We start from the raw sequence: 26,427 nt of genomic DNA on the forward strand, positions 1-26,427 counted from the left end.
TCTGGGACCACTACTACCTCTGTGTCTAGCCGCCTCCTACCCTGCAACCTACTCTGGGACCTCACAAGTCATCAGTCCAAATACGGGTGAGTTCCAGCTTGCCTAGATGAAGGTAGACGTCTCTTGTCCTCCCCCGGGTGTATCCCCCAGCCAGGATGACGATTGTTTGGACTTGCCCTGGCCCTGGCTTCAGGCTGTTAGAAGAAGGAAGGGGTAGGAGGCGAAGGAGGAACAGGCTGGTAGAGAGATTAGAGAGAGCATCTCAGGGGTGGGTAGGAGTGAGCAGCTTCCCCGGCTGGCCATTCCAGATGAGCTCACCAGAAAGAAAGGGTGTTTTCAGACAGCAGGGTGGGAGCAGGGTTCCAGCCATCCAGCCTCAGGGGAGGTAGGGCATCCTCAGAGTTGGTCCTCTGTACCTCCTTCATTTTCCAAATGCCATCGTCCTTATGTCCTCAGCCTATGATTCCGTGGAGCGAGGAACCAGGGTGCTTGTAGGGCAGGTGGGTGGAGGGTTGGCTTTGAAACAGTAACCCTGCTGGTGGGGGCTAGCACTCTTCAGTCAGGCTGCTCGGACCAGCTTGGCTAAGTGCTCCAGAGTAGCACAAGGCCACAGGTGGGGCCCAGAGGAGGAGCCAGCTGGAGGCCGCCCCCCACACTCCTGTCACCAAGACTCTGCTAGGCCCTTCCATCTCCCTGTCACCGACCCCCACCTCCATCCCCTGGGCTGTCCTGTAAACGGTCCCATTGTCTAGGTGTGCCTGTCGGAGTACTTCTCAGATGATGCTGGGCATAAGGATGGCCCGGGTGAGAGGCTTTTAGCATATTTCCTGACGGTGAGAGAAGATGGTGCCACCTTTCAGTCATAGCTGGGCGTGGAGGAGAAGCCACAGTCCTGGGGCAGCCCCCATCCACATTGCCAGGGAGAGGCAGACAGACTATCCCGTGTGGATCCCTCATCCTGGGCCCTTAGCCTGGGGCGTAGGGAAGCAGGGTGAGCAGAGCTGCGTGGGGCCTCACCTGCTGGACACTGTCCCTGCCTCTCTGTTGGCCATACCTATCCTGTCTGTCCCAGACACTGTCCTTGAAGGCCCTCCCAAGGTGGGGTGCAGGCATACACGCAGGCACAGCATGATTGGGGCTTGGTTTGTTCATTTCAGATCCTCTTTATTTCAAAACAAGCATGCTTATATGTACATGAGAAAGAACTATGAAGCCAGCACACAGGTACAGAGAAGAGGGTGCCCACTCAGGACCCTGATCTGCAGGCAACGTGTTCCAGGTGAGTATAAGGCCAGGTGCTGAGTGGGGTGGGCGCATGGGCAGTGGCCAGTACATTTTCATACTGCGTTAGGCCAGCAAACCCTGTCTTGTCCCCTCTGGACTACAGCTAAGGATTTACACAGGGGTGTTCAGAGGCTCTGCTTGTGGGAGCTGGGGTGGTCACACTGGGGTGGGGAGTGGAGAGGTAGGAAGGAGGGGCTGAGTGCGTGGCACTGGCCCCCAGCTGTCAGCTCTGGGATAGGCAGAGAGCAGAAGTACTACCGGAAGCTACCAGAGGTGCCCCCCACACAGCCGTTCATTATCAAGCATCACCATGGGGCTCACATGCCAGATCTGTGTGGGAGGGGGGTGGGGGTCCAGCCTGCCATGGGTCAGGGGAATCCAGGCAGCCTTTTAGCTTTTAACATTAAGGATTTGGGCTGAAAGGCCGTGGTGCCAGTTGCGCAATTTGGCAAAACGTGGGCTGTTACGTTCCGTTTCAAACCTTTCCCTGTGGCACAGAGACAGAGACAGAGAGAGAGACAGAAACAGAGACAGAGAAACAGAAAGAGAAAGAAAGGGAGAAAGAGAGGGGTTAGGGGACATGTCCACCATTTCCCTGCCTGAAGCTGGGATAGCATGAGGGGTGGGGATGGACGGTGCCATCCTTAGGGTACTTACTCTCCAGAGGGCAGGCTTGGGCTGGATGGGGCAAGACTAGAGTTCTGGGACAAAATGGAGGGACTGAAGTCCCTGCCTTGCTTGGAGGGGGAATAGGGGCCTGGTTAGTGGGCCAATGGGCAGAATGGGCAAAGGGAGGCAGGCTCCCTGGCCCACGTGGCTAGGGCTGGGCAGAGCTGCTTTGGCTGTGGGCTCTTGGAACTGAACCAACCAGGCAGGCAGGCCCGGAACAGTCTCTGTCCTCTAGCTGGGCACCAAGAAGAAGGAACACTTAACTTCTATGATGAGGACTGTGGGTAGACCTGTCACCTCCCTGTACTGCCTGGCATTCCTCACCTTCACCATCTCCAGAGAGAAGCCTTCACATGCTACCCTGGGCTCCTGCAGGCCCAGGCCTGAGAACAGCCCAGGCCTACCCCAGCTCACAAGCACACACACATACTCACTGTCTCAGAAACAAAGGGGCTGGACTTACTACTTCCTGTCAGTGGGGCCTCTGGGAGGCCCGACCCACAGCTGGCCAGGTGAAGGTGCAGTGCAGGCCCCCCGTGGCCAGAACGCAGAAAGGGAAGAGCAGCGAGAGGCCGGCCAGTGATGCTGGGATGCTAACCCTCCCGACAGAAGGGCCTCGAACACCTCCATAGCAGAGGTGGCAGGGACCACATCTAACCACAAACGTAGTGCCCTCAACCTGAACCGAGACACAGTTTTTAAAAAGTAATGCTGGCATTGTCGTCCAGAGGTAGAACTGTGAATAGTTAACTAAGTAAAAACAAAAATCAAAATCTAACTGCTGTATCCACATCATGGGATACTACTTAACAGTAAAAAGGAACAAATGAATCATAGGCTGAATAACCTTGATCCAAAATGCATGGGACAGAACTGTTTTGGATTTCGGATCGTTTGGGGATATTTGCACATATATAATGAGATATCTTGGGGACCCAACATAAAATTCATGTATATCGCATATACACTTGCTACACCCAACTCAAATGTAATATTTTTATGAGACCTGTGTTTTGCCCCTCCCACGGCTCCAGTCCCGGAGATTGAACCCGGGGTCTCGTGCATGTAGGCAAGCCCCCTGCCACTGAGCTACACCCCAGCCTGGCACCCGAGTCTATTGTTTCTGTTTTTCTTTTTGGGACAAGGTCTTGCTATGTAATAGCTGGTCTGGAATTCTCTGGTCTGGACCAGGCTAGCCTCGAACTCACAGAGATCCGCTTGCCTCTGCTTCCCAAGTGCTGGGATTAAAAGCATGCATCACCACTGCCTGGCCTAGCATCATTGACATAAGGTCAAAGGTAAAATTTTCCACCTTTGGTGTTCATGGTGCTCAGAAAAGTTTTGGGTTTGGGGCACTTAGGATTTTGGAATCAGTGTGTGTGTGTGTGTGTGTGTGTGTGTGTGTGTGTGTGTGTGTGTAATTTTGTACTGATTCATTTAACAACTTAGATAAAGTCCAAAGGAATTTTGTGGATAGAAAAAGCCAACCCCAAAATGGTCCTATACTATTTGGTTCATTGCTGGTCACTGGTAAGGGGGTGGGCAGGGTGTGTGTGTGACTGTATGGAGACATGTGAAACAGTCTTAGGTGTGAGACAGTCTGTGTTTGTGGTTGAAGTGATGTCATCATTACCAGTGTGACATTGTGCTAAGACTTTGCCAGTGGAAATGCAAGTGGGGAAAAGGCACAAGAGTCTCTCTGTTCTCTCTCTCTCTCCATTCTCTCTCTCTCTCTTGTTGTTTACATTTTATTTTTGTGTTTTGTTTTTTGTTTTGGATAGGTTTTCTCTGTGTAATCCTGGCTGTCCTGGAATTCAATCTATAGACCAGGGTGGTGTCGAACTCAGAGATCCACCAGCCTCTGCCTCCTGAGCACTGGGATTCAAGGCATGTGCCACCAATGCCCAGCATCTCTGTCATTTCTTACAACTGAAAGTAAATTGGCAATTGCCTCAAAATGAAACGCCCAATTTTAAAAATGAGTTGCCAGCGTGCACAAACCAGAGAGACTGACCTGGGGCACAGCTGGTCTTACAGTTACACATGGTCACGATCACCAGGGCATGGTCCTTGCATCCCCACATTGCCATGTTCACAGAGGTCGTTTCCCGTCTGCATGACCTGGCATGCTCTCACCCTACTCCTTGAATCCAGCACACTGGAACTCTATAAGGTTGTCACACAAAGGTGGCGGCCACGAGTTGCTAACATAGTTGTAATACACTGGTCTGATCCAACCTTTGCACTGTACCAAGAGACTCAGATGTCCACATGAGTAATCCAAAGCCACACACAAGTTCAACAGCAAAAACCATCTAAGTGCGGAGCCTTTTCCCCGGCCACACACCTGCCCCTCGAAGACCAGGGTGAATGGATGAAAGAAGTGCAGGCGAAGACCTTGTGGCAAGGCCCACACAGCCCTGCCTGCACTCACCGTCGTCTCATAGAGACTTTGGAGGTGCAAAATGAGACAGGGCTAGTTGCCAGTGAATTTCCAGTTTAAACAAAGTCCACCGAGGCTCAACGACAGTTTGACATCAGTGTTCAATGACAAAGTGAAGGGCATTTCTAGAACCTCTGTGAATCTCGAGAACCTACTCTGTTTGGTACAGTGGGGGAGTTCCTGGCTAGCCAAAGCGAAGACAAGAAGAGGAATGCACAGAGACGAGGGAGAGCAAGAGACAGGAAGGAAGGAGGCCTCCCGGGCCTGCTCAGGCTACGGTGCTGGGACGACCCAGTGTCTCCAGCTGCGGCTTTCAGACTTGCCAGCGTGCCAGGACACTAGGGGCCAATGTGGGAGGAGAAACGAGCAGGGTGGTAGCTGTCATCAGCCCACAGGATGGATCAGCAAGTCCCAGGGCTCAGCCTCCAACTCTGGAGTCAGGGTGTGGCTCTGACCACCGAGGAGCGGGTCCCCTGAGCAGTCCCAAGGCAGCACATGAGGACAAACATGCTTTCTTCTGCTCACATGGCCACTTGAGTGAGTGCGCCTAGGGCCCCAGTGGCTGCAGACTTGACTTGGCACTTGAACGGAACGAGGGCATGCACAGCCTCTGCCCCAGAGCCCTGGGCTGCTGGGATTTGGGGACATGAAAGACTCTGTCGACGAGGATAACTCTCAACAAGCTAAAGTCAGGAAAAGAGACAGAATCAAGAGGCTTGCACCCTCTGGTCCTGGGGGTGGGGGGAGTCTGCTGGAACCTCAGAGTCTCCACCCGAAGGACCTGGAATCCTGGGAGGGACGGCCTGGGGCTAAGTCAAGAAGCAGGCTGAAGCCTCTCCTTGGGAGCTCTTGTAGGATTTTCTTCTGTGGAAACCCCATGGCAGTGCCTGCTAATGTTCCAGGGGAACAGGAAACAGATGGGCTCACAACAGGGCGTACGCTTAGCGTGACTAGTATGCATATTGGACAGAAGAAGAGCACGAAGTGACCAGAAGAGGTGACGGAGGCCATGAAGGAAGGATGCTGTGTCTTGTAGAGGGGAGAAAAAGGCCTCCAGTTGACTTCCTGATGGAAAGAGTTTGGGGTGTAAGCTGTTGACTGTGTCAGGGAGGTGCCATAAAGACCCCTCTATTGAGTCTTGGGGGAAGTCTGCATTACCCCCTTGGACAGCTGTGTGGGTGGCGTCCATGAAGAGGGTGAGGAAAACACAGAAAGAGCATGGGGGGCCTGCGGAGCGCAGGAGGAGCGGAGAGCTGAGAGCTCAGCCTCACGAGCCAGCTGACTCTCCACATCGGAGCTAAATGCAGCAGCATTGTCCTTGGTACTGTTCGCGCACAAAGGAGCGAAGAGGTTAAACGCATTTCCGGGACTACATGCCACCCTTCACAGGGCTGGGAGGAGCCCACTCCCAGCCAGAAAGTGGGAGCAGCTTGGCTTGGCAAAAACACAAGTTCAACAATCAAATGCACATGGAGTCCCAGCTGGCCCCAGAGCCCTACTCTTCTCGAGTTCTGTGGCCACCGTGTGTGGTTAGCGAGTACAGAAAGCTTGGCTGAGGGTGGAACATGCCTTTGAGTCCCAGACCCTCCCAGAGAGGCCATCACAGGACCCCCTGGCCCCAGACAGACCGTCCAAGAACATGCAGATGTCACACTCACTACCAGAAGTAGACAGATAATCACACAGGCCCCATGCCTCACCATGGAAGGCCCTGACAGGTTCCAGTGGGTTTCAAGCCAGCCATGCCCCCACTCATGCCCAGGGCTACAGCTCCTAACAGGGCACAGGCAGTAGGCAAGTGGTGGTGGTCCCAGACTTGCCACTGACCAGGAGACCATGCCCTGAGATGCCTAGCCCTATACAAGCCCCTCCTGGTGCCAAGGGCTTGTAGTTCCCTGCAGCAGCTGTTACACTTGGAGCAATTTCTAGAACTGGTGCCTCGTGTGCATGGGCCGGTGAATCTAGGGGCCGGGTCTTCACGCCTAGCCTGGCCCTCTGAGTGCCTGCTCACAGTGCCAAGCCTTCAGACTCACAAGGGGACAAGCCCAAAGATGAGTGTGCAGGCGAGGCGTTGGCTCACTGCCCTCACAGGGAGAGATGCCCTCATTTCTCCAAAGCCCAGTGAAGGCCAAAGCAGCCCTGCCCCTGCCCAGGAAGGGAGCCAGGGGAGCCGAGATTCCCCACTCTTGAATCTACCTCACTGGGAAAGCCACCGAAGCCCGCATCTGCCGAAACCCTTTAAGGGCTGAGCTTTTCGAATACATAAACACGAAAGGTTCTTTCTGTGAGTCATGTGGCCTGGGGGCTCCCCGGGGAGGGATGAGGTTAGAAGACAAGGCGTGGAACCCAAGTCTAGGCACCTACCTGGATCTTCGCAGAGCCTCTTCGTCAGGGTCTTGCACTGTGGGAGAAAGAAGTTGGTCAGGAGGATTCACACTGAACATAGGAAGAGAGTCCACTAGAGCTCTGAGGACAGTTCGGTCCCCAGGAATCAGCCAGGCCCTGAACACTTCCGACACCATCTTGTCAGGGCTGGCAATGAGAGTGTGCGTGCGTGCCAGGCCTCTGCCACGGGGAGTTGAGAGGACACGATGCAGTGGAGAGGGGGTGGTCCCAGAGGGACCGCAGGTCCTCTTCTCCCAGTCGTGAGCCATCACCTCGCGGGAAACTGTACGGCAAGGCTTCTGCTCACGTTTGGAGTTAGCGGTTAACGTGGAAGGCCCGCCTAGGGACTCAGAGGCTCTCTCCCAGCTGCCAACTCTATCAGTGTTAGTTAACCATCGAAGGCAGGTGGCTTGACTCCTCCGCTCCCATAGGCTTTACGACTGTGCGGGAGCCGGGCCCACTCCGTCTCACCGCCCCTCCCTCGCTTTACACTGTGCGGGAGCCGGGCCCACCCCGTCTCACGTCCCCCCTCGCTTTACACTGTGCGGGAGCCGGGCCCACCCCGTCTCACCCCCCCCCCTCGCTTTACACTGTGCAGGAGCCGGGCCCACCCCGTCTCACCCCCCCCCCCCACGTCCACGCTTCCACTCACTGTATTCCGTCCCTGTCATCTGGGCCAGGATGCGGAAGGAGCGGGACTGCAGGTTGGAGGAGCGGCGGGCCCACTCGTCAGCCTCGTCTTCCGGCTTGCTTTGGTTTTTGATCACGGCCTGGTACACTGGAGAGGCGCTGTCCACGGCCAAGTCTTTCACGGGGAGGCTCCTGGAGGGCAGGAAGGGGTGTGGGCGGAGGCCAGGCTGGAACTCAGACCCCCCCCCCACCCGACCACCACCTTGTTCTCCCACTGCATCCCGCCCTCCCCACAGCTGGACCCACTGTTTTCACCCACTGTTATCGGAAGAGCTGAGAAGCCTGGGGTCTCGGCTCTCGGGAGCTCAGAGGTGAGGGAAGGCCCAGTGGGGCAGTGGCTCTTCTTGCCCATGAGGTTTCTATCCTTCCTTCTGGCCCCACCCCAGTGCTAATCCTGGCCTGAACAAGTTCCCACCCCATAGGCCAGAGTCCCTTTAGGAAAGGAGAAGGTAGTTCCCCTTGAAGTGATTTTTAGCTTTCCCTGAGAGCCAGCTCTGCATGGGGCAGGGTGAGAACAGCCTGCCTGAGGGACCTGCTCAGGACCCATCCCATGGCCTCCCCACACCCGCAGATCCAGACAGGGAGCTGCCGCAAGATGCCTGGGGCTTCCTGGGGCTTCGGGCTCAGCTGCAGGAGACAGCCTGGCTACCAAGTGTGAAACAAGGCGGGACATTTTGCTCAGCACTGGCATGATCGGCACGGACACTGGGAGTTAGAGCTGCAGGTGGAGGTAGGATTTAGGAATGCGGCTGCAGGCATGGTCTCGGCCCCAAAGCGGCATAGTCTTTTGAGGGGAACCTGGTCCCTGAGCTCCCGGGGTCTGACGTATAATGGGTGCTCAAAGTTCTTAGCTGAATGAATTTTTCAACTCCAGATCAAAGCCAGCAGGGATCCCAGGGCCCCTCAGGTGCTGGAATTTCCAGCTGCCTGGAGTGGATTTGTGACGCCCAGAAAGCCTCTCAGATGTCACAGGTGCTCAGGCCAGGCCTATGGCAGTAACCGCCTGCCAGCTAGCCCTTTCCGCTAACAGATGTTGAAACTGAGGTCCAGAGAGGTCAACTGACTAGTGCCAGGCTATAGTGGACAGGGGCGCCACTGGATGATAACTTAGGTGGCCCAGCCCCCAGCCCAATGTCCTTTTTGTTCCCTTCTGCTGTGGTTAGTTTTTATTTCACCTTTATTTCTTTGGAAGCAGAATCTTGCTATGTAGCCATCCTTGCCCCATCCCCCTGAGTACTGAGATTATGTACCACCGTTCCTGGTTTGCCCTGTGTCCTTTCTGTCAGGTGTTTTATGGTCAGGAAGCTCAAAGGCCATGTCTGCCTACCAGGGACTTCACAACTCAGATGCTCTGACCACATGGAGACACAGCCCAGCTGAGGCATGCCCTAGCTCGCACCCTCCTGCCTGGCTCCATCTGCCCCAGTGGCGACTGGCTAGCTGGGACAGCATTTCCCTAGTCCACACATCTCTCCGAGGAGCTGGCTAGAACTGGCCTAGTTTCCCAGGATTGGTTCCTTAGGCTCGGCTCAGCGTGAGTTATAAGAGTGCAGAGAGTAAAAGGATGGAGGGCGAGCAGCCCTGTTCCTTCCCGAAGACTTTCTCTCTAGCCTAGAGAGCCAGGGACTGTCAGATTGTGATGGAGATCGGTTGTGGGCCACCCAGATTCCTCTGGGGTCCATCCAGGGAGAGGCTTACAGCTGCGCGAGAACCGAAGGAAAGACTGGGTTCTTGTTCTTTGCGCAGAAAGCCGTTTCTCATACAGGAAAGATTGTAAGGGTTCCTGAGGTCTTTGGGCACAACCAGATCTCTTTGGTTCTTGTGGGCTCTGGGCTTTCTAAAAGAGCAGCCTATGACTTTGTAACATTCTGGCACTGAATAACAGCCCGGTGTGCATTCTGACCCCCAAGTGCGCCATGTCCCAGGAAGCTAGGAAAGGCTGGGAAAACCTCACCAAAGCCTGGCAAGGAGAAGGCAGGAATGAAGCCTCAGGCTGGGATGGGAGCACTGTGAATACCACCACTAGATTTCCATAGCCACATCGACATGGGCGGACTTCAAAAGACAAGCATCTGCCTGTGGAGGCTGCAGGGGATGCCGTGTGGCTGCGAGGTGGGGGTGAGGAAAAAGGTGGCCAGGGCGCACGGGCTGACCACTTGTCCTCAGACACATCCCACCAAGCCCACACACCATCCTGCAACAACTAGACAGATGACCAGACAGACACTGCGGGTCTACTTACGCCAGCGGCGACGCCCTGCCAAGCAGAAGGAAACCCAGCCGCGAGTGCGCATCCATCATGGGATAGCAGAGGGGCAGCGCACGCAAGAGAGCGGGGTTAGGACCAGAAATGAGTTAGGGGAGTGGGGTGGGTGAAGGAAGAAGAGAGAGAAAAAGAAAACTGTCAGTGAGGAAGGAACCGTGGAAATTGACAGCAGAAACGGAACACGTTATGGTCAGGAGGATTCCTCACTGCACCATAGCAGCGGCAGCTCAGCGCGCTTGAGCTAAAAGGAAGGGGAAAGGTTGATCCTTTCCAGGCACGCTAGCAAAACAAGAGGCAGGGGAGGGAAGGGAACGGCGAGAGACAGCTAGGTTAATCGACAGAGCACCGTAGTCTCCAAACCACAGGTGCCCCACAACAAAATCAAATAATAGTTTCCCCAGTATGCAGAAAGTGAAGTGTGATGAGCAGGTCGTCCATCATTTCCCAGTTGACTTTCCCTTGGTGACTCCTACCTACTGCTTTTCAGGGCACACCAAGGACCATGTGACAAATGGTAACTTTTGGGCTTAGTCAGGCAGATTTGCTTTTCTGGGTATACATGAGCTAATGGCTGTTTTTAAAAGTTGCATGGTCATTTTTTTTTTCTTTGAATGAACGTTTAAGTAAATCAACACAGTCCAGATGTCTGCAAGGGCTGCCTGCAATCATGAACGCTGCAGGTTTTGGACTAAGTGGCTGCAAAATGGACAACCTCTGCCCCCTGGTGGTCGATGGGAAGTAGTACCTCTCTGAGACGAGGTCAGACTCCAAAAATGGAGCTCGGGACATGTAGCTGGGTGCCTTATCCTCAGGCCTCTGCGTGTATACCAAATGGCCACAAGTGTTTGTCCTTGTCCTGGAGGAACTGCCTGGGACATTTCTGTGTCCCTCTTACAGTATCGGCTTTTATAGTTTCAGAAAAAAAGTTTAATATCCCCTTAGGCTTTTTCTCCTGAGTTGCTGGGAATCTCTGATCTAGGGATAATATATTGCCTTTGCCTAGAGGTAAGCTCGGCACTGTGACATTCCCCAACAGAAAAAAAGTAATGGCCTTCCTCCTTCAGGCCCCCCACTTGTGTGTGTGTGTGTGTGTGTGTGTGTGTGTGTGTGTGTGTGCATGTGTGTGCATGCATGTGTGCATGTGTGTGTGTGTAAGAAAACAAATGAGAGAGACAGATCAAAACAAGAAACAATAGAGAGGAAGACTGAGAAAAGAGACAGATACAGAGAGGAGAAGAGAGGTACACAGAGGAACAGAGACAAAGACAGACAGAAATGAGGGAGGAGAAGATAGAAGAGATAATGGCCCTGTTAACACCTGAATAGTACCAGCATCCTCTGAGTTTCTACCAGCTCTGTCCCTAGTCCACCCTCAAGTTCCCCCACCAAGCGAGTAGACCAAGCCCAGGAACCAAGGACATTTTAAACCCCACAGCTCTGAAGCCAGGCTTCCTGGGGCAAAGAGGAAGAGAGAGGTGCCCATCATGAGGTTGACTGCCAATGGCACCCAAGGCCTCTTCCAATACCAAACCCACCAAGTGCTAGACTGACGCTCATTGCTAGAAGAGCAGGACAATGTCCTCCACTCCCCCAGCATGGCTTTAGTTACAAGAGGCCCGGGGAGTCCCCGGGGCTCCTTTAAAAGCACCGCAGAAGTCTCCAACCAGCCCCTCTCATGAAGCCTGGGACACGCAGGGTCTCACAACCCCTTCGAGGAAACACAACATTCTGCGTTTTGCCACTTCTACAGCTGAACGCAGGGCCGACTCTGAAGAGAGAGAGGGCAACACATGCTGAAAGTCCCTGGTGAAGGCTGGCCCACCTCCTCCACGGGCCTGAGCCCGGGAGGTGCTAGGTGAGAGAAGAGAGCTGGTCCTGTGAGTGCTTGGCAGCCTCCGTAGGCATGTGATGCTGGTAGGCGCTTACCCACTGAAGTCACTGCCCTGGGCCTGGGCCTGCCCAGCGATGGCATCCATGATGGCATCCTGCGAGTACATGCTGATTGGGGTGTTGTACTGTGCGTGGATGATGGTAGCCTTGCCGCCCAGACCCTTCACCTCAATGGGCTTGTGGGTGGACAGGGCTGAGTCCTTCAGGACGCTGGGGTTGAAGCGTTCCTGGTAGTCGGCGCTGAGGAGGGCGGGCAGGAAAGGTAGGGGAGGGGTGGAGGAGGGAAGGGAGGAGAGAGGGCAACAGGTGATGGTTACATGGGAAATCAAGGCCAGGGAGGCTGGTGGGAATGTGGAGAGAGATCTCCCAAAGCTGAGGTCTTGGCCCAAGTAAGTTACCCAAGTTCCCCCACCGTGGGCTGTCTGGGTGTGGCCAGGAAAATTCTTGGCCTCTCCCGAGACCCTGGGCAGAAGATCTTTCATGCCCACCTGAATCAACTCTCCCAGCTCCCTTTCAGGCTCCACTTCAGCCTGAACTCCCTCTTAGGGTCAGCAGGGGCACCAGGCATGGTGCCCACTCCCATGGCACACCGCAGCATGGAGAAGCAGACACAAGAGGGGTCAGGGGAGTGGGACTTGGGAAGAGGACAGAAGCTGGGCCATGTGACAGAAGAGGCAGCAGCACAAGCAGATTCTAGAACGTTCCAAAGGCGAAAAGCAGTCACACTGGGTGCACTCGGAGACGCCGAGGTTCTGAGCAAAGTTCCTCCGTGAAGGGGCTTATCCTGCCAGTCATTCCTCTGTGGCCTGGGACTCTTCTTCCAGATCCTTCGGTGTGTGAGCTTATTCCTTGGAGGATGGCTCAGGCTGCCCAGGCCCCCCTTGTCCAGCATGCTGTAGCTTGCCAGCCTCTACCCATCCAGGTTCTTCCCTTCAACAGGTAGGTGCATGCCCAAGCAGAGATAAAATCACATGTAGTCCTTCTCAGGGGTCCCACTGGGACAGAAAAGTCTCCAGACCCACGCAGGCCAGTGACAGTGCAGCACAGCCCCCCCCCCCCCCCACACACACACCTGAATTAACCTGCAAGCTGCTGGAGCGGGAAATTGGGAGGAAAATTGAGACCATCCCATAGACACCCATCCCTTGCGATGGCTTCCCTCCAGACTCCAGCAAACACCGGTGCAGGCTCACCCAGGGCACAATGCACCCCCACTCACACATGCACCTATGCACACATGCCGACAGGCACACGCCATCCACACCCAACAGATGGCAGGTGCATGCTGGAAGGGCACACGGGGACACACACATGCTGTCCTTGGATACTAACTTGGCTGGAGAATTGGCTACCACCTAGAAGGAGAGGAAAGAGCAAAGAAGACAGAGAAGTCAGAGAGAGGCTTCTACGGGGGAGTGCGAATGCGGGGGACCGTCTTCAGACTGGCCATGACGGAGGCCGCACTGGCAAAACCTCAGTCTGCAAGAAGTAAGAATCAAGGGAGGCGAGAGTGCAGAGCCGGGAATCGGCTCTCTGGAACCCTTGGTTTGGGTGGGAGGTGCCAGGACTCCCTCTGTGGTGGACCCCAGCACTCCCAGCTTTGCCAGGGGGAAGAGATTTCATGTCCGTCTCAAGAACTCCTGTAGAGGTACATGGATCACATAGGTAGACCCTGGCTGTAGACCCTGGAGAGAAAGCTGAGCTACAGACCGGTGGCTGCTTCAAGAAGGACTGAGGCCCCGGGTTCCTTCTGGCTAGATCCCCCAACTGCAAAAGGCCGCAGTGCAGCCCTGTTCGTGGGGACAGCTTATGCATTCATGGCCCAAGGAGGCGTTGCAGTGCTGTTCTGTGGGCAGCAGGATTATCCATGGACCCTGGGCCCTACTCTCTCTCCCACAGGACAGGCCAACAGCCCTGGTCACTCCTCCCGGAGCAGGGAGTTGATACAGTCCCCAGTGACCATTCCAAAGGCCTTGTGGGCCATCAGTGAGGCAGGAGGAGGCCCAGGAGGAGTGCATGTCCAAGGCTTGCTTAGGAAAGCCCCCAGCAGGGGCCCCCGGCATATCCTCACCCTGATAGGACAATGAGCCTCTTGGAATACGAATTTCTTTGGGGAAGCATTATCTGTATGATGCTTCTCTAAATGTAGAATGCCTGTGGTGGCAGACCCTGTGGCCCTGTCTAGCACTCAAGATGAGAGCACATGGAGGGAAATGGACGTCTCCAAATAGCCTGCTTTCCTACATCTGTCCACTACAAACTCTGGAAGAGGGAAACTTAGCCCCAGTTAGCCTGGACCTGGTCACCCCACCACCAGGGTGCTAGGAAGCCAAAAACTCCCAACCCCAGAGAGCCTGTGGTGTATCTGCACAGGCCCAGGTCCCCCACTGTCTCAGAGCTGATAAAATTCCTCCTGTCGTCCCATGCTGGAAATAGCCACAAGTGGATCTATATTAGGAAAAGGCCAGCTTGGCTTTGGCATTTCCTCTCCATGTTTGGCTAGTGCTGACAGCTGCAGAGTCGGCTCCGGTGATGACCAGGCAGCCCAGTGTCCCTGCAGAGGGCAGTGTGGACCTGGCTGGGTGGGGGCTGCCTCTGCGCTGTGCGGCAGCCAACTCCTTTGACACTAACGTCCCCTGCTAAGTTCTCGCCCCATCCCAAGGCTTGGATGCCCACGGCACACACAGTTCAGAGAGGAGCTAGGCCTCAGAGCTCAGGAGGAGGCACCAGGCAGGGGTGCAGTGGCTGCCCAGGGCCACTCTGAGCCAGGCTTGCTCGTGGGGCCACGGAAGGTGAGGCGTGGAGCCTGCAGGTTGTTCAGGCCTTTCTGTCCTTGATCTCCACTGGTTCCCTCCATGTCTCCCCAGAGATCCAGTTGCCAAGAATCAAGCCACAGGCTTCTCAGAGGAGAGGAAGGAAGGAAGGAAGGGGCTTCCTTTTGGAGCATGACAGAACAGAGGTCAGTCCCTAACCTTGACTCTTCTCAACATTGTAACTCTGGGCACGTTCCTCCATCTCCATTCTATTCATAAGAAGGAAGTGGGGAAACTGGAGAAGACGGCTCCATGGTTAAGAGCATCGGCGGCGCTGGGCGGCAGTGGCGGCGCTGGGCGGTGGTGGTGCACGCCTTTAATCTCAGCACTCGGGAGGCAGAGGCAGGCGGATCTCTGTGAGTTTGAGGCCAGCCTGGTCTACAGAGTGAGATCCAGAACAGGCACCAAAACTACACTAAAGGGAGAAACCCTGCCCTGAAAAATCAGAGAAAGGGCTGGAGAGATGGCTCAGAGGTTAAGAGCACTGACTGCTCTTCCAAAGGTTCTGAGTTCAATTCCCAGCAACCACATGGTGGCTCACAACCATCTTCTGGCCTGCAGGCACACATGCAGGCAGAACACAGTATACATAATAAATAAACAAACAAACAAACAAATAAATAAATAAATCTTAAAAAAAAAAAGAGAGAGAGCATTGGCTGCTCTTCCAGAAGACCGGAATTTAATTCCCAGCACCCACATGGCAGTTCACAACCATCTGTAACTCCAGTTCTAGGGGATCTGATACCTTCTTCTGGTGGTGCCCAGACATACATGCAGACAAAACGTGTAAAAATAAAATAAAATTTAAAAAAATAAAAAAGACTGAAGTGAGGGTTTCCACCTTGCAGATGGGTCCTGCCAGGTCACTGTTCCCCGAGTCTAAGCCCTCAGCATGGGATGTACGCACTAGATGGGCACGGTGATGTACGCACTAGATGGGCACGGTGATGTACGCACTAGATGGGCACGGTGAACTGCCAGCTCTGTTGCTTTTGAGCAGTGAGACACTTAGCAAATCGGGGCCTCAGGCCAGCCGAGGTCCCACCCCTCTCCGCCTACAGCTGTTGACACTGACCACCACATCAGCTCTTACTTTGAACAAAGCACCGACCTCACTTCCTCCTCTGGTCCACCTTCCCCCTGAAGACACTGTTGGATCCCACTTCTCTGATCATCAAGTGAGAATTTCCTGCATTTGCTAAGTAGATTCTGGACATCATCTGCACCAAAGGACTGGCACCCAGGAGTCTGGGCGAGGGGGTGAGGGTGGGAGGCGGTGGTGGCGGAACAGGGCTCCTGACCTCCTAGCTTCCCTGTTCCATCTCAAATCAAGATGGAATCGGGCAGATCGAGTGCTAGTTCTTCTGTCTGCCTCTTACTAGCTGTATGAGCTGGGGTCAATTTCACACTATATCTGACTTGTTAAGATGAAGGACATCAAGCCCACCTCAGAAGTTAATGACGAAGCCAGTTCCTATGGGGCTGGAGAGATGGCTCAGCAGTTAAGAGCACTGACTGCTCTTCCAAAGGAGCTGGGTTTGATTCCCAGCACCCACATGGCAGCTCACAACTGTCTGTAACTCCAGTCCTAGGGGATCAGACAGTCTCTTAGATATGCATGCCGGCAAAACACCCGTACACATAAAGTAAATTAATTAATAAAAAAGAGCCAGTTCCTAGCTCAGAGTCAGAGCTCAGCCACGAAGACATTGTCATCATTTCAAGTGGGCTCTCAGGATTCCCAGTCAACCAGAAGGCAACTTTTTTGCCTGGGGAGGGTCCAGAAGGGACCAGAAAGACCTACCCATCAGAGGCAGAAAAAGGAGGCCATCTTTATCCTGCCATTCCTAAAATTTTCTGCTTCCTTACTGGGAAAACCTTGGCTTGGGGAAGTCATGATGTGCTAGAGGCTGGCCTTGCTCAGATTCCAGAAGGAGCTGGGGAAATTGAGAAATCAGAGAGCTCTGGTCTAGTGGACACAGAAGAGCCAAGGATGTGGCTGGGGCCACGCTGATGGGGTTCCTGTGTTGACGCTCGCTCGACTCTCAGCTGGGAGAGTCCAGGCAATCAATGAGTATGTGTCGTGAGTGTGTGACAGGTGCCATTCTTTCTCCTCGCAGTAACCTGAAGACAACCACGTGGCTCCTCTCACTGAGACACTGGGCTACCATGCCTCGACTCAGCCAGCGGTGCCTTTGGCACCTAGAGATAAGCACACCCATGGCACAGGGCAGTAGCAGAGTCACCATGAGACCAGAGGGGAGACCTGGCAGCCGATACGTGCTCATATGCGGATCCCTCCTTTCTCTGCCTTCGGTAACCTAGATCCATGTGTCTTCAACCCCTGCTCCCATGGAGTCTCACTGGCCAGACTGGGGGGCCAGAGGTGGGCTGTTGTTTTCCACAGACCCTCTCTCCTCGGAGTTCTGCTTCCTTGCTGTCCGCCCAGCCTGGGTCAGTCCTGCAAACCGCCTCCTCTCATGCCATTGCCCAGTCTCTCTTTGGGTACTTCCTGCGCTTCCTCCTCTGGGTAGCCTTCCTAGAGCACTCTCATCATTAGAGAACTTTCTTTCTTTCGCTTTTTTGTTTTTGTTTTGAGACAAGGTCTCTCTGTGTAGCCCTGGCTGTCCTGGAACTCACTCTGTAGACCAGGCTGGCCTATAATTCAGGGATCTGCCTACCTCTGCCTCCTGAGTGCTGGGGTTAAAGGTGTGAGCCACCACCGTCCAGCTGAGAATTTACTTTCTTCCCTGTTCTTGCCGTAGGGACCCCAGGGATGTGGGGACTAGTCTTTCTTTTAGAACTTTAGTTCCCAAAGGCAGTGGGCAGTGTCATCTCATGGGATGGAATGTGACCTGGAGTAAAGATTTGGGGGGTCAGAGTCTCCTATATGCAGGCTTAGCTCCATCACGTAGTAGCTGGACATCTGGACCTCAGCTTAACCTTTTCTGAGCCTCAGTTTCAATTTCTGAAGAAAGCTGACATGTCACTCCAGAGTGGTTGTATGAAGCAATGATATGCATGGCTGACAGCAAACGTCAGTGGGATCCCGGCTGGTGTTGCTCTCGGCTGGCACTACCTCATGGGCTCAGGGCTGGCTGTGGTGAGACCCCTTCCTCCCCCTGACCACCTGACCAGGCTGTTGTAGTGAGCACTGACGACCCAGGTGCCTCCAGACCAGATGGCAGGATGCCCTTTACCTACCCTCCTAGGAGTCCGGCACCTGAGGCCTTCCCTCGGAGGCCCATCTGATACATCTGAGCCATCTCCCTCAGGGTCTCTGCTGAGTACAGGCCAATGGGGTTGTTATATTGTCTCGGTTGGCTGGGGCCTGGCAGAACTTTGGGGCTGACTGTGCCCTGTACACCCTCTGGGCTGGCCTTGGCCACTGGGCTGCCCTGAGGAAGGACAGGCTCCAGGGCCTCCATGTGTGGGGTGCAGACAGAGGTCTGGGAGAAGGAGGAGCTAAAGGTGTCCCCGAACTCCAGGGTGCCTGGGCTGGCCCTCGCCTCAGGGCTGGGGCTGGGAGTCACCAGGCTGCCGTTCGTGTCCAGAGCAGGGTCCTGGCATAGGGCAGCACCATGCAGAGGAGAGAGAAGACAGTGGTTAGAGGGCCACACACGGCTGTGCTTCCGTGTGGACCTGGAACAGACATGTTAGTGTGAGCACCTGTGGCCCACCACCCACAGCCTGCAGCCTGCTGCACGAAGCACCCAGACGGGCCACGGGGAAGGAAGGTCCTTTGCAAGAGGAGCGGCAGAGGGAAGCCTGTGGTTCCTGGTCCAGAGGCTGGCATCCGCCTGGACAGAATGCCAAGCTCCTCCCAGAAAGCCAGGCCTGCCCCCAAGGACTAAGAAGGAGGGTGTGGGGCTCAGGGGAGAGTACGGTACCACTGTCCCGTCTAGGGGCCTCTTTTCCCTTTGAATGGGTACCCTGTGAGTGCAAACAAGCCTCCTGATTCACTGGCCCAACCTGGAGAAGACCCTTCATAACCAGGGCTGGCTGACATTTGGGGTGGAGGTACAGAGGGCAACCTAAGGAAGCAGCTGGCTGTTTGGCCATCTCTGTCTACCTTGGCAATTTCTCCCAGCAGCCCTCTGTCCAGTTCCCCAATCTATGACACCCCCCCCCACTCCCACCACTGTGAGCCTTTTCTTCCCATCTCGCCTGCTGTCCAGTCTCCCCATTGGACAGACTGGAGTCAGTCTACAGTTGTAGTGTGAGAATGGGTAAGGGAGCTCTGGGTAGGCCTTCCCAGGCTTAGGTTAGACCCTTGGACCAGCCTTCCCAATTGTAAGTTAGACCCTTGGACCAGCCTTCCCAGGCTTAGGTTAGGCCCTTGGACCAGCCTTCCCAGGCTTAGGTTAGACCCTTAGACCAGCCTTCCCAGGCTTAGGTTAGACCTTGGACCAGCCTTCCCAGGCTTAGGTTAGACCTTGGACCAGCCTTCCCAAGCTTAGGTTAGGCCCTTGGACCAGCCTTCCCAGGCTTAGGTTAGACCCTTGGACCAGCCTTCCCAGGCTTAGGTTAGACCTTGGGCCAGCCTTCCCAAGTGTAAGTTAGGCCCTTGGGCCCATAGCTTAGAGAAGATTTGGGAAGGATTCTGGCTCTAGTGGTGAGATTTGGGGCCAGGGCTCAGCTGCCCCTCCACTCCTGGGCTAGCCTCTAGGACTATAACTAGCCTTCCTAATGGACAGAGGGGTCTGTAGCTGTGAGAGATGGGTAGACACTTAGAAACTGGAAGCATCTGTGTGGAGGAAAAACCCTGAGGGCCAGTGAGGTCCCTTCACACCTTGGGGGGCCTCCTGGGGTGACTGACTCAAGCTGGGTCCTTTCCCAGCAGCTCTAGTCTCGGTGTTCCCAGACGATGAGGGTCAGAGCCCTCTAGACAGACGCCTGGTTCCTGTTGGACTAGAATGGCTGTCCCTCTTCCCAGCACACTGCTTTCCAAACTGGGTTCTTCTCAGAACAGCTGCTGGACCTGGGATGGTGGCTTGGGCCCAGGGAGGTATCCCCACAACTGGATGTGTCTTAGGTAAGGGGACTCAAACACTTCTCATGAGAGTCAGCAGTGGTAAGGACAGGCAGGCAGGGTTACACTCCAGGAACCGTGGCTGGTCAGCACCTACCTTCTGGTGGGGAATCACTGGCAGTGGGGACTGGATAGGGGGCGCTGCTGTGGAGATGGCAATGGGACGCTTGGACCTAGAGAAGCCAGAAACAAGAGCCAGTGAGGACACTTGCTCCTGGCCAGCAGGGGAGACCGAGAGATGGACAGTGGAGTCACAGGGCCCAAGTGCACATCAACCCATGCGCTAGGTCTCCTAAGGGAGGCCCTGGGCTTGACCAGGAGAAGGAGTCATAACCCTGGGGTTTTCTCATCAGCACTCATGGGCCTCTTCTGCATGCGGTGAGGGCAGGGTTGCCTGAGGAAAGAGGAAGCAGGGCCTCCAGGTCCAGCCCTCCATATACCTGTGGCACTGTGGCCACGCTCTCTGCCTAAGCCACTGCCGTAAAGCAAGGCAATGGTAGCTTGACCAGAATTTCAGCTCACCCCTCCTGTACACTTCTGTAGCACAGGGCTGGACCCACGCAAATGCTGAGGACGACCTCTCTTTTGTCCCCATCGCGTGCCTACACCAAACCTGTGTCCCCTTCTCTGGAGGGCTTCCACCTACTTCTGCAGGGTAAGGCTCAGGTTGTAGCTGGCAGACTTGATCTTGTTCTGGGCCTCCAGGTGGGTCATGGTGTCCGTGTTGACCCCATCAATGGCCACCACAAGGTCTCCTTGGCTGAGCTGGGACTGGGCTGCCTTGCTGCCTGGAGTGATCTGGTCAGATAGCAGAGAAAGGACGAGTCAGGAAAGGATCGCCTGTAGTGCCCAGCAGATGCCCATTACACTGTTCATTCCCAATGGCTGGCACTGGCTGCTCACCAAGCCTGTTTTCTCTCTCTCTCTCTCTCTCTCTCTCTCTCTCTCTCTCTCTCTCTCTCTCTCTCTCTCTCTCTCTAGTTTTTCCAGACAGGGGATCTCTCTGTAACAGCCCTGGCTGTCCTGGAACTTACTCTGTAGACCAGGCTGGCTTTGAACTCATAGAGATCCACCTGCCTCTGCCTCCTGAGTGCTGAGATTAAAGGCATGTGCTACCACCGTCTAGCTTCCTAGGACTTTTTGACAGCCATCAAAGGACCAGCTTTGGCCAGGGAATGCTGGTGGACGTATCACACACCACTGCCAGGTCTTTCCTCAGTAACCACCACTAGAATCCTGCACGTTGCTTGTTGACTGACTAAATGCACATGTTCGAGAGAAGGATAGCCAAAAATGATTACTGGAAAGGGCCTGGATCCCAGAGTCACTACCTGGAGCAGGCGTGGTATGTCAGGCTCCTTAAATGAGGAATAAACTCCCACTGTGCTAGGCCATCGACATTTGGGGGCTATATATTGCACCAATTAACCTATTACCGCCCACACCCTGCAAAGCCCTAGAGTACTTTCCAGTCCCAGAAATGAGGGTGAGACTTGGCACCTTCCTGTCCCCAGTCATTCCAGGCATTGCCAAGCCAAAGGGCAGCATCCAAGCACCAGGTGCTCCACGCTACCGAGGACAGGTACACAGAAAACTATCAGAGCCATCAGCCCTGCTTGGGTGAGAACAGGGCAGGCTGTGACGTGAGGTAGGCTAAAGGCTCTCTGGCTACCCGCATACCTATGAAAGGAAAAGTATAATCATGAAGCTAGTTCCTCATTCCTGTGACCCACTGACACCAAAAATAATGTCTGGAGGCTCCATCTTTGACTGCACGAAATGCCACTGAGACTTCACTCTGGAAACACCGCATGGGGTGTTGGGAAAGCTACACCCACTGTTACATGGGAAGCTGTGGTGGCTCACACTGAACTTTCAATGGCATCATACACAATACCAGATTTTGCATAGCCACCCCTTAGGAGCAGTACTTTGAGTGCTGTGGTGACCCTACCCACAGTGACATCTTCTGAGATGCAAACTTCCGGAAGGTCTGGTGACATCATTTAGAGTGGGTTCATGGAATGGTTACTGACTGAGGGGACAAGCGGGGGTGTGGGTGGGGGGTGGGGACAGCCCGTTAGTGTGTGGTACATACGCATAGAAGTGTTTTAGGAGCTGACCCTGTGACAGTAGGCAGTCCCTCTGTGATACCACATGGAATGTGACACGGGCCTTATCCTCAAGGACATCACGGGAAAGAGGAGGCTCTGAGCCCCCCTCCCCCATTGCCAGATGGCTGGAGGCTGCCGCTTAGCTCTGTCCCCTTACCTGCCCAAGTTCTCCTGGCGTCTCTGGCCACATCCTACCCACCTTCCTGGCTGTGCTGCATGAATAAGACTAGTCACTGATGCTGTCAGAAGCTGGATTTTGGTTAAGGTCTGGGGACCATCCTGAAAGACGATCACAGATGACCTGGGGACAGTTTTATGTTCCATGCGCCCAGCCTGTGTGGCCTCTGGTCAAGCTCTAGGCATGGATGGAAGCCTCCTTCCACGTTCCTTAAAGGGAATTATACACAAATCAAGGTGCTCTGCAGTCATTGTGCCCAGAGAATGAAGGATTTTGTTGTAACTTTATCACTGGTCCCAGAGCTGGTCCTACACCCTGTGGGTGATGACAAGACCAACTGCCAACTGCTGTCACCAGCCTTTGCGGTCCCAGGTATCTTCTTTTTTTTTTCTCCCGAGATAAGTTTCTTTGTGTAGCCTTGACTATCCTGGAACTCATGCTGTAGACCGGGCTGGCCTTGAACTCATGGAGATCCACCTGCCTCTGCCTCCCGAGTGCTGGGGATTAAAGGCGTGTGCCGTTACACCCCACTCCAAGTGTCTTCTCAAACACTGCCCACTTGTACCCAGAACATTCCTCTTCTGGACCCCAAATGGCCAGGCAAAGAACAGTAAATGAAAGCGTCCATGGCCAAGAAAACACACCTGATCTGCAAAGCTCACTCTCCAGATGCCAGAGGGGCATCATAGAACCATCATTATCCCTTAATACCATCATTATCCCCTAGCCCGCCACCACAGGAAGCCCATGGTAAGAGAAGTGTGTTGCTGTCTTGAATGCAGAGGTGAAAAATACTGACAGAGGCTGGAGAGATGGCTCAGTCACTAAGTGTTTGCTGTGCGAGCGGGAGGACCCGGGTTCGAGCCCTGGCACACAACTGAAAAACAGGTGTAGGCATATGCTTATAATTCCAGGGCTGGGAAGGCAGAGACGGATGGATTCCGAGGGCTTGCCGGCCAGCCAGCCTCCCTGAATAGGCGAGTCCCAGGTCAATGAGAGAACCTGTTCCAAAAAACAAGGTGAATGACTTCGGAGGTACAATACCCAAAGTTATCTTCTGATAGACACACACACACACACACACACACACACACACACACACACACACACACACACACACACACACACACACGAGGAAAAAACAAGATGCTTTCCTAGGCCAGAGGCCTCTTGCTGCCATGCAGAAAGTACACCTGGCCTCCTGCCTTTCGGCGCAGGGCTGTGCTATCTCTAACAACTTACTACAGTAATCTTTAAGCTGAAAAACATGAACACCCAATTCTCATCATCACTGTCCAACCATAACACCCGACTCTTCCACCTTATCACACTTCACTTTCACGACTCTCCATCCACCAAGCCATCTTACTTTAGAAGCACTTCGAAGGCAGAGGAAAACACCCGGGATAAAGTTTCCAGCACCACGCTGTCCTAGCGGACTGCCCAGGCCCCACAACTGGCTACCCCGTGGCAGGACGTTCCTAGGGAAAGCTATCTCATAGCAAAGCTGCCCTGGGGTGTGCCATCCCTTAAAATGCTCTCCATAGCAGGACATCCCTACAGGACGATACCCCGATGCTCCTCACTATCCGTGGAATAGGAATTGCTCCTTGCAGCAAATAGTTCGGGGTGAGGTAGAGGGAAGCAGCTACCAAGGCCACACAGAAGGGTGGGGCTCCAAAGCCAGAAGGGATACCGCCGGGCAGGACGGGAGTGTTCAGATCGTGATGCCAGTGTAAGCAAGGGCATCAGGGTGACATCCAAAGGAGGCCGGGCCCGGTCAGCCGGTGCCAGCTGCAGGCCATCAGGAATGCCGTGTCTTTAGAGCTGCCTGGTGACATATTTCTCCCTAGAGCATGGCCAACTTGTACTTATTCTTCCCTGTGCCTGGCCCTGTCTGATATCCAGGCGTGTGTGGGCTGGGGTAATCCTTCCTCCAGAGGCCTGGTCAGTCGCCAAACATTCCAGAGGGAGCCACCAGGCTGGATCCCCCTGTTCCTGGCGTCAGTCTCCCTGCATCTGTGTCTGCCCATCAGGGCTCAGCTGGCCTGGCCCTTGGCTGCCCTAAGCGGGGCTCAGTGTCCCTCAAGCAGGGGTGAGATATTCACATATGGGGAGATGTCCTTCTTTTCTGCTCAAGTGTCCTTAGAGAAGGAGGCCAGATGGAGGCAGGGATGCTAAAGACAGCCAAGGACCATCAGATCCCTTCCCTCCACCACAGGAGCAGCCTTGGCTGGCTGGGGGAGGGGACTGGCACTGTTGGACCCTTGCCTAGAGCCCAGGGCTCATGAAAAAAGTTCATGCGTTTCTTCTCTAACTTTACACCTTCCTTTCTCTGTTGACTTTGTCTCAGAAAAGTATCAAAGCTCACACGTTCTTGGAGACACTTGTTTTTTTTTTTTTTTTTTTTTTTTAAAGTCTTTCTATATCTTTTTGAGCATTTAAAATTCTCTCTGGATGAGTGTTTCATTCCTACCTAATGTTTCAAATGTTTCAAGCTGACAGTCACTTTTCAGTGTTGATCTGAACACTAAGCAGAGCCTAGAGGGGCCTCAGGGTGGGATACCAAGGACAAACTGGGCCAAGACTAGCCACTCGGGCCCTGCTTGCTGCGCCATGACCCTAAGAAACCCCACATCGCTGGTCCCAGAAGCACTGTCCTCCACCTTGTGGGTGACACAACAAGACTAACTGTTGTCACCAGCCTTTGAAGTCCCAGGCGTCTTCCTAAACCCTGCCCACCTTGTGCCCAGAGCGCCCCTCTTGTAGACCCCATATGTGTCAGCCGGGCAAGGACAACAGAGGAATAAAGGCCATGGTGGCCAAGAGGACACATCTGATTTTCAAGGCACAACCCACTCTCCGGAGGCAGCCCCAGGGTAGCTGATGTCATGGCCACTGTCATGCCTAGGAGGAAGGTGACAAAGGAAAGCATGTGGACACGGAATGGGTCAACTTAAGTCTGCTTTGGTTGACTTCACATTCCGGTGAGTGCCCAGAGCACAGGGCAAGGCCTTCCTCTGGGGCGTGGTGTGAGGACTGCATTGTTAAACAGGCTATGACATAAGGATGCTGCAAAGCTGAGACAGTTTTGATGGAATCTCTAATCCAAGGGAGCTTAAGTTCTGACTCCAACCTCCTTCTCCCTAGAAGCCCCAGAGAGTCAAGGACTGCCCTGGGGCGCAGCAGGTGTGTGATCGGTATGGCTGTACCCCAGGGTTCCATGAGAAACAAGACAGAGCAGACAGAAGGTGGAAGGCAAGGGGTCAGCCCCCAGGGACCAGTCCCGAGCAAGCCTACTATTCCTAGAAGGGTGTGGTGGACTAGCAGGGATTCTGTCCAGGGTCTTAGGGAATCGAGGTGCCATGCAGCGGTTCAAAGCTCCCATGCCACGACCTCCTGACCCGCTAGCTCCCTGGAAGCAGGGAGGACAGCCGCAGCCTCTCTGGGGCACCTGGACTCTACAGGCATGTTTAGCATCCCTCCCCATATTCAGAAGCACATAGGCCCTGCCTTCCTTCTCCGTGTGACTTGTCAGGTGGGGTGGAGCTGGCTAAGGGCAGGTAACAGGCCTAGAAGGAGCGAAACCTTCCCAGGCCCTTCTTTGAAGCCTGGCAGGGATTTCCCCTAAAGTCCTAAGTGCATTTAAACCCTGTGGGATTAAATTACCACGTGCCAGCCTGGCTCTTTCCCCATCTGGCTTTTCCTGGGGCCTTGACCCAGTCCTCGGCTTTTTTCTGAGAACTTCTGTCTCCCAGTGGTCTCAACCTCTATTCCATCTCTGCCGTATAAGTAAGCCAGGCTCTCCTATGCCCTGCTTGGCTTGTCCAAATAGTAGCTCCCACTTCACCTCTCTCCCTTCTGTGCTCTCAGAGTTCCCTCAAGAAGTGACCATGGGTCCCCCCACTCCTCCATATCCCATCTCTCACACTCCAACACCTGGCCTTGGCAACTAATTGTCCACACATACTAACGATCTCTCTCTCTCTCTCTCTCTCTCTCTCTCTCTCTCTCTCTCTCTCTCTCTCTCTCTCTCTGTGTGTGTGTGTGTGTGTGTGTTTTGCGGGTCTTCCTCTGTTTCTCCAGGTTCTGACACTGTTCCTCTCTGTTTCTCTAACAAATTGCCCGGGATTCTTGTGTGTACTTGGCCCTGGAAAACCGGCTTCATGCTTCCAAGGGTGGTTCCCATGAAAGCAGGACCCTGGCTCCAGCAGAGTGGAGAAGCCATGTTTGGGACTGGGAAGCCTGGAGGTAAGGACCTGAGGGCCTTCACAATCGGGGGATTTCCTCCTGTCCCTGGTGCCTCTGTTCTCCTCATATCTGCTGTCCCCACAGTCTCCCGTCTCCCCACAGCATCTGCCCCGATTCCTGTCTACCCGTAGAGTTGCCCTTGGCTTGTGTTCTGATTCGGGGACCTACAAGGACCCCCTCCTAGGACCTAGTGGGCCTCTGGTCTGCTTCCTTCAGGGCCTTCAAGGGGTCAGAGGTGAGTCTGAGTCACAGGAGGACCTGGAGAGATGCACCTCTAAGAATGCAGTCTTCAGCTAGGACTGTTCCTTATCTTCCAGCCAGATAGATGGTTGCCTGACCTTCAACAGAGCTATAAACAGCACGGCCTGTCAGCACTGCTAGGCGCTGCCGAGAACGGCTCAAGATGCTT

At 54.4% G+C, this 26,427-nt stretch overlaps 1 protein-coding gene and 1 long non-coding RNA gene across 13 annotated transcripts in view; both read right to left on the bottom strand.

Annotated features, from left to right (window-relative positions):
- Ldb3 (LIM domain binding 3) overlaps positions 1 to 26,427 on the bottom strand; it is a 64,540-nt gene that overhangs the window by 34,797 nt on the left and 3,316 nt on the right. For 3 of the 12 annotated variants that reach the window (XR_013042211.1, XM_042284334.2, XM_042284337.2), the window contains exons 2-6: positions 20,122 to 20,273; positions 19,573 to 19,648; positions 17,648 to 18,006; positions 7,434 to 7,603; positions 6,761 to 6,797 (exon numbers count right to left, since the gene is read on the bottom strand). Coding sequence is in view for 11 of the 12 variants with exons in the window: in XM_042284334.2 (XP_042140268.2) it covers positions 6,761 to 6,797; positions 7,434 to 7,603; positions 17,648 to 18,006; positions 19,573 to 19,648; positions 20,122 to 20,273 (794 nt within the window). In the remaining variant the exon portion in view is untranslated. Of the gene's footprint in view, positions 1 to 1,143; positions 1,772 to 6,760; positions 6,798 to 7,433; positions 7,604 to 9,713; positions 9,729 to 11,663; positions 11,868 to 12,959; positions 12,983 to 17,647; positions 18,007 to 19,572; positions 19,649 to 20,121; positions 20,274 to 26,427 lie in introns of those variants that run through there. The other 9 variants (XM_042284335.2, XM_006976692.4, XM_042284336.2 and 6 more) reach the window with 7 other exon arrangements.
- LOC143267260 (uncharacterized) lies at positions 18,814 to 19,566 on the bottom strand. Its single transcript, XR_013042217.1, has 2 exons — positions 18,977 to 19,566; positions 18,814 to 18,944 (listed from the first exon to the last, which is right to left on the bottom strand). It is a non-coding gene; the product is annotated as an uncharacterized LOC143267260 (long non-coding RNA).

The sequence above is a fragment of the Peromyscus maniculatus genome, chromosome 9, assembly GCF_049852395.1.
Source record: "Peromyscus maniculatus bairdii isolate BWxNUB_F1_BW_parent chromosome 9, HU_Pman_BW_mat_3.1, whole genome shotgun sequence".
NCBI lineage: Eukaryota > Metazoa > Chordata > Mammalia > Rodentia > Cricetidae > Peromyscus > Peromyscus maniculatus.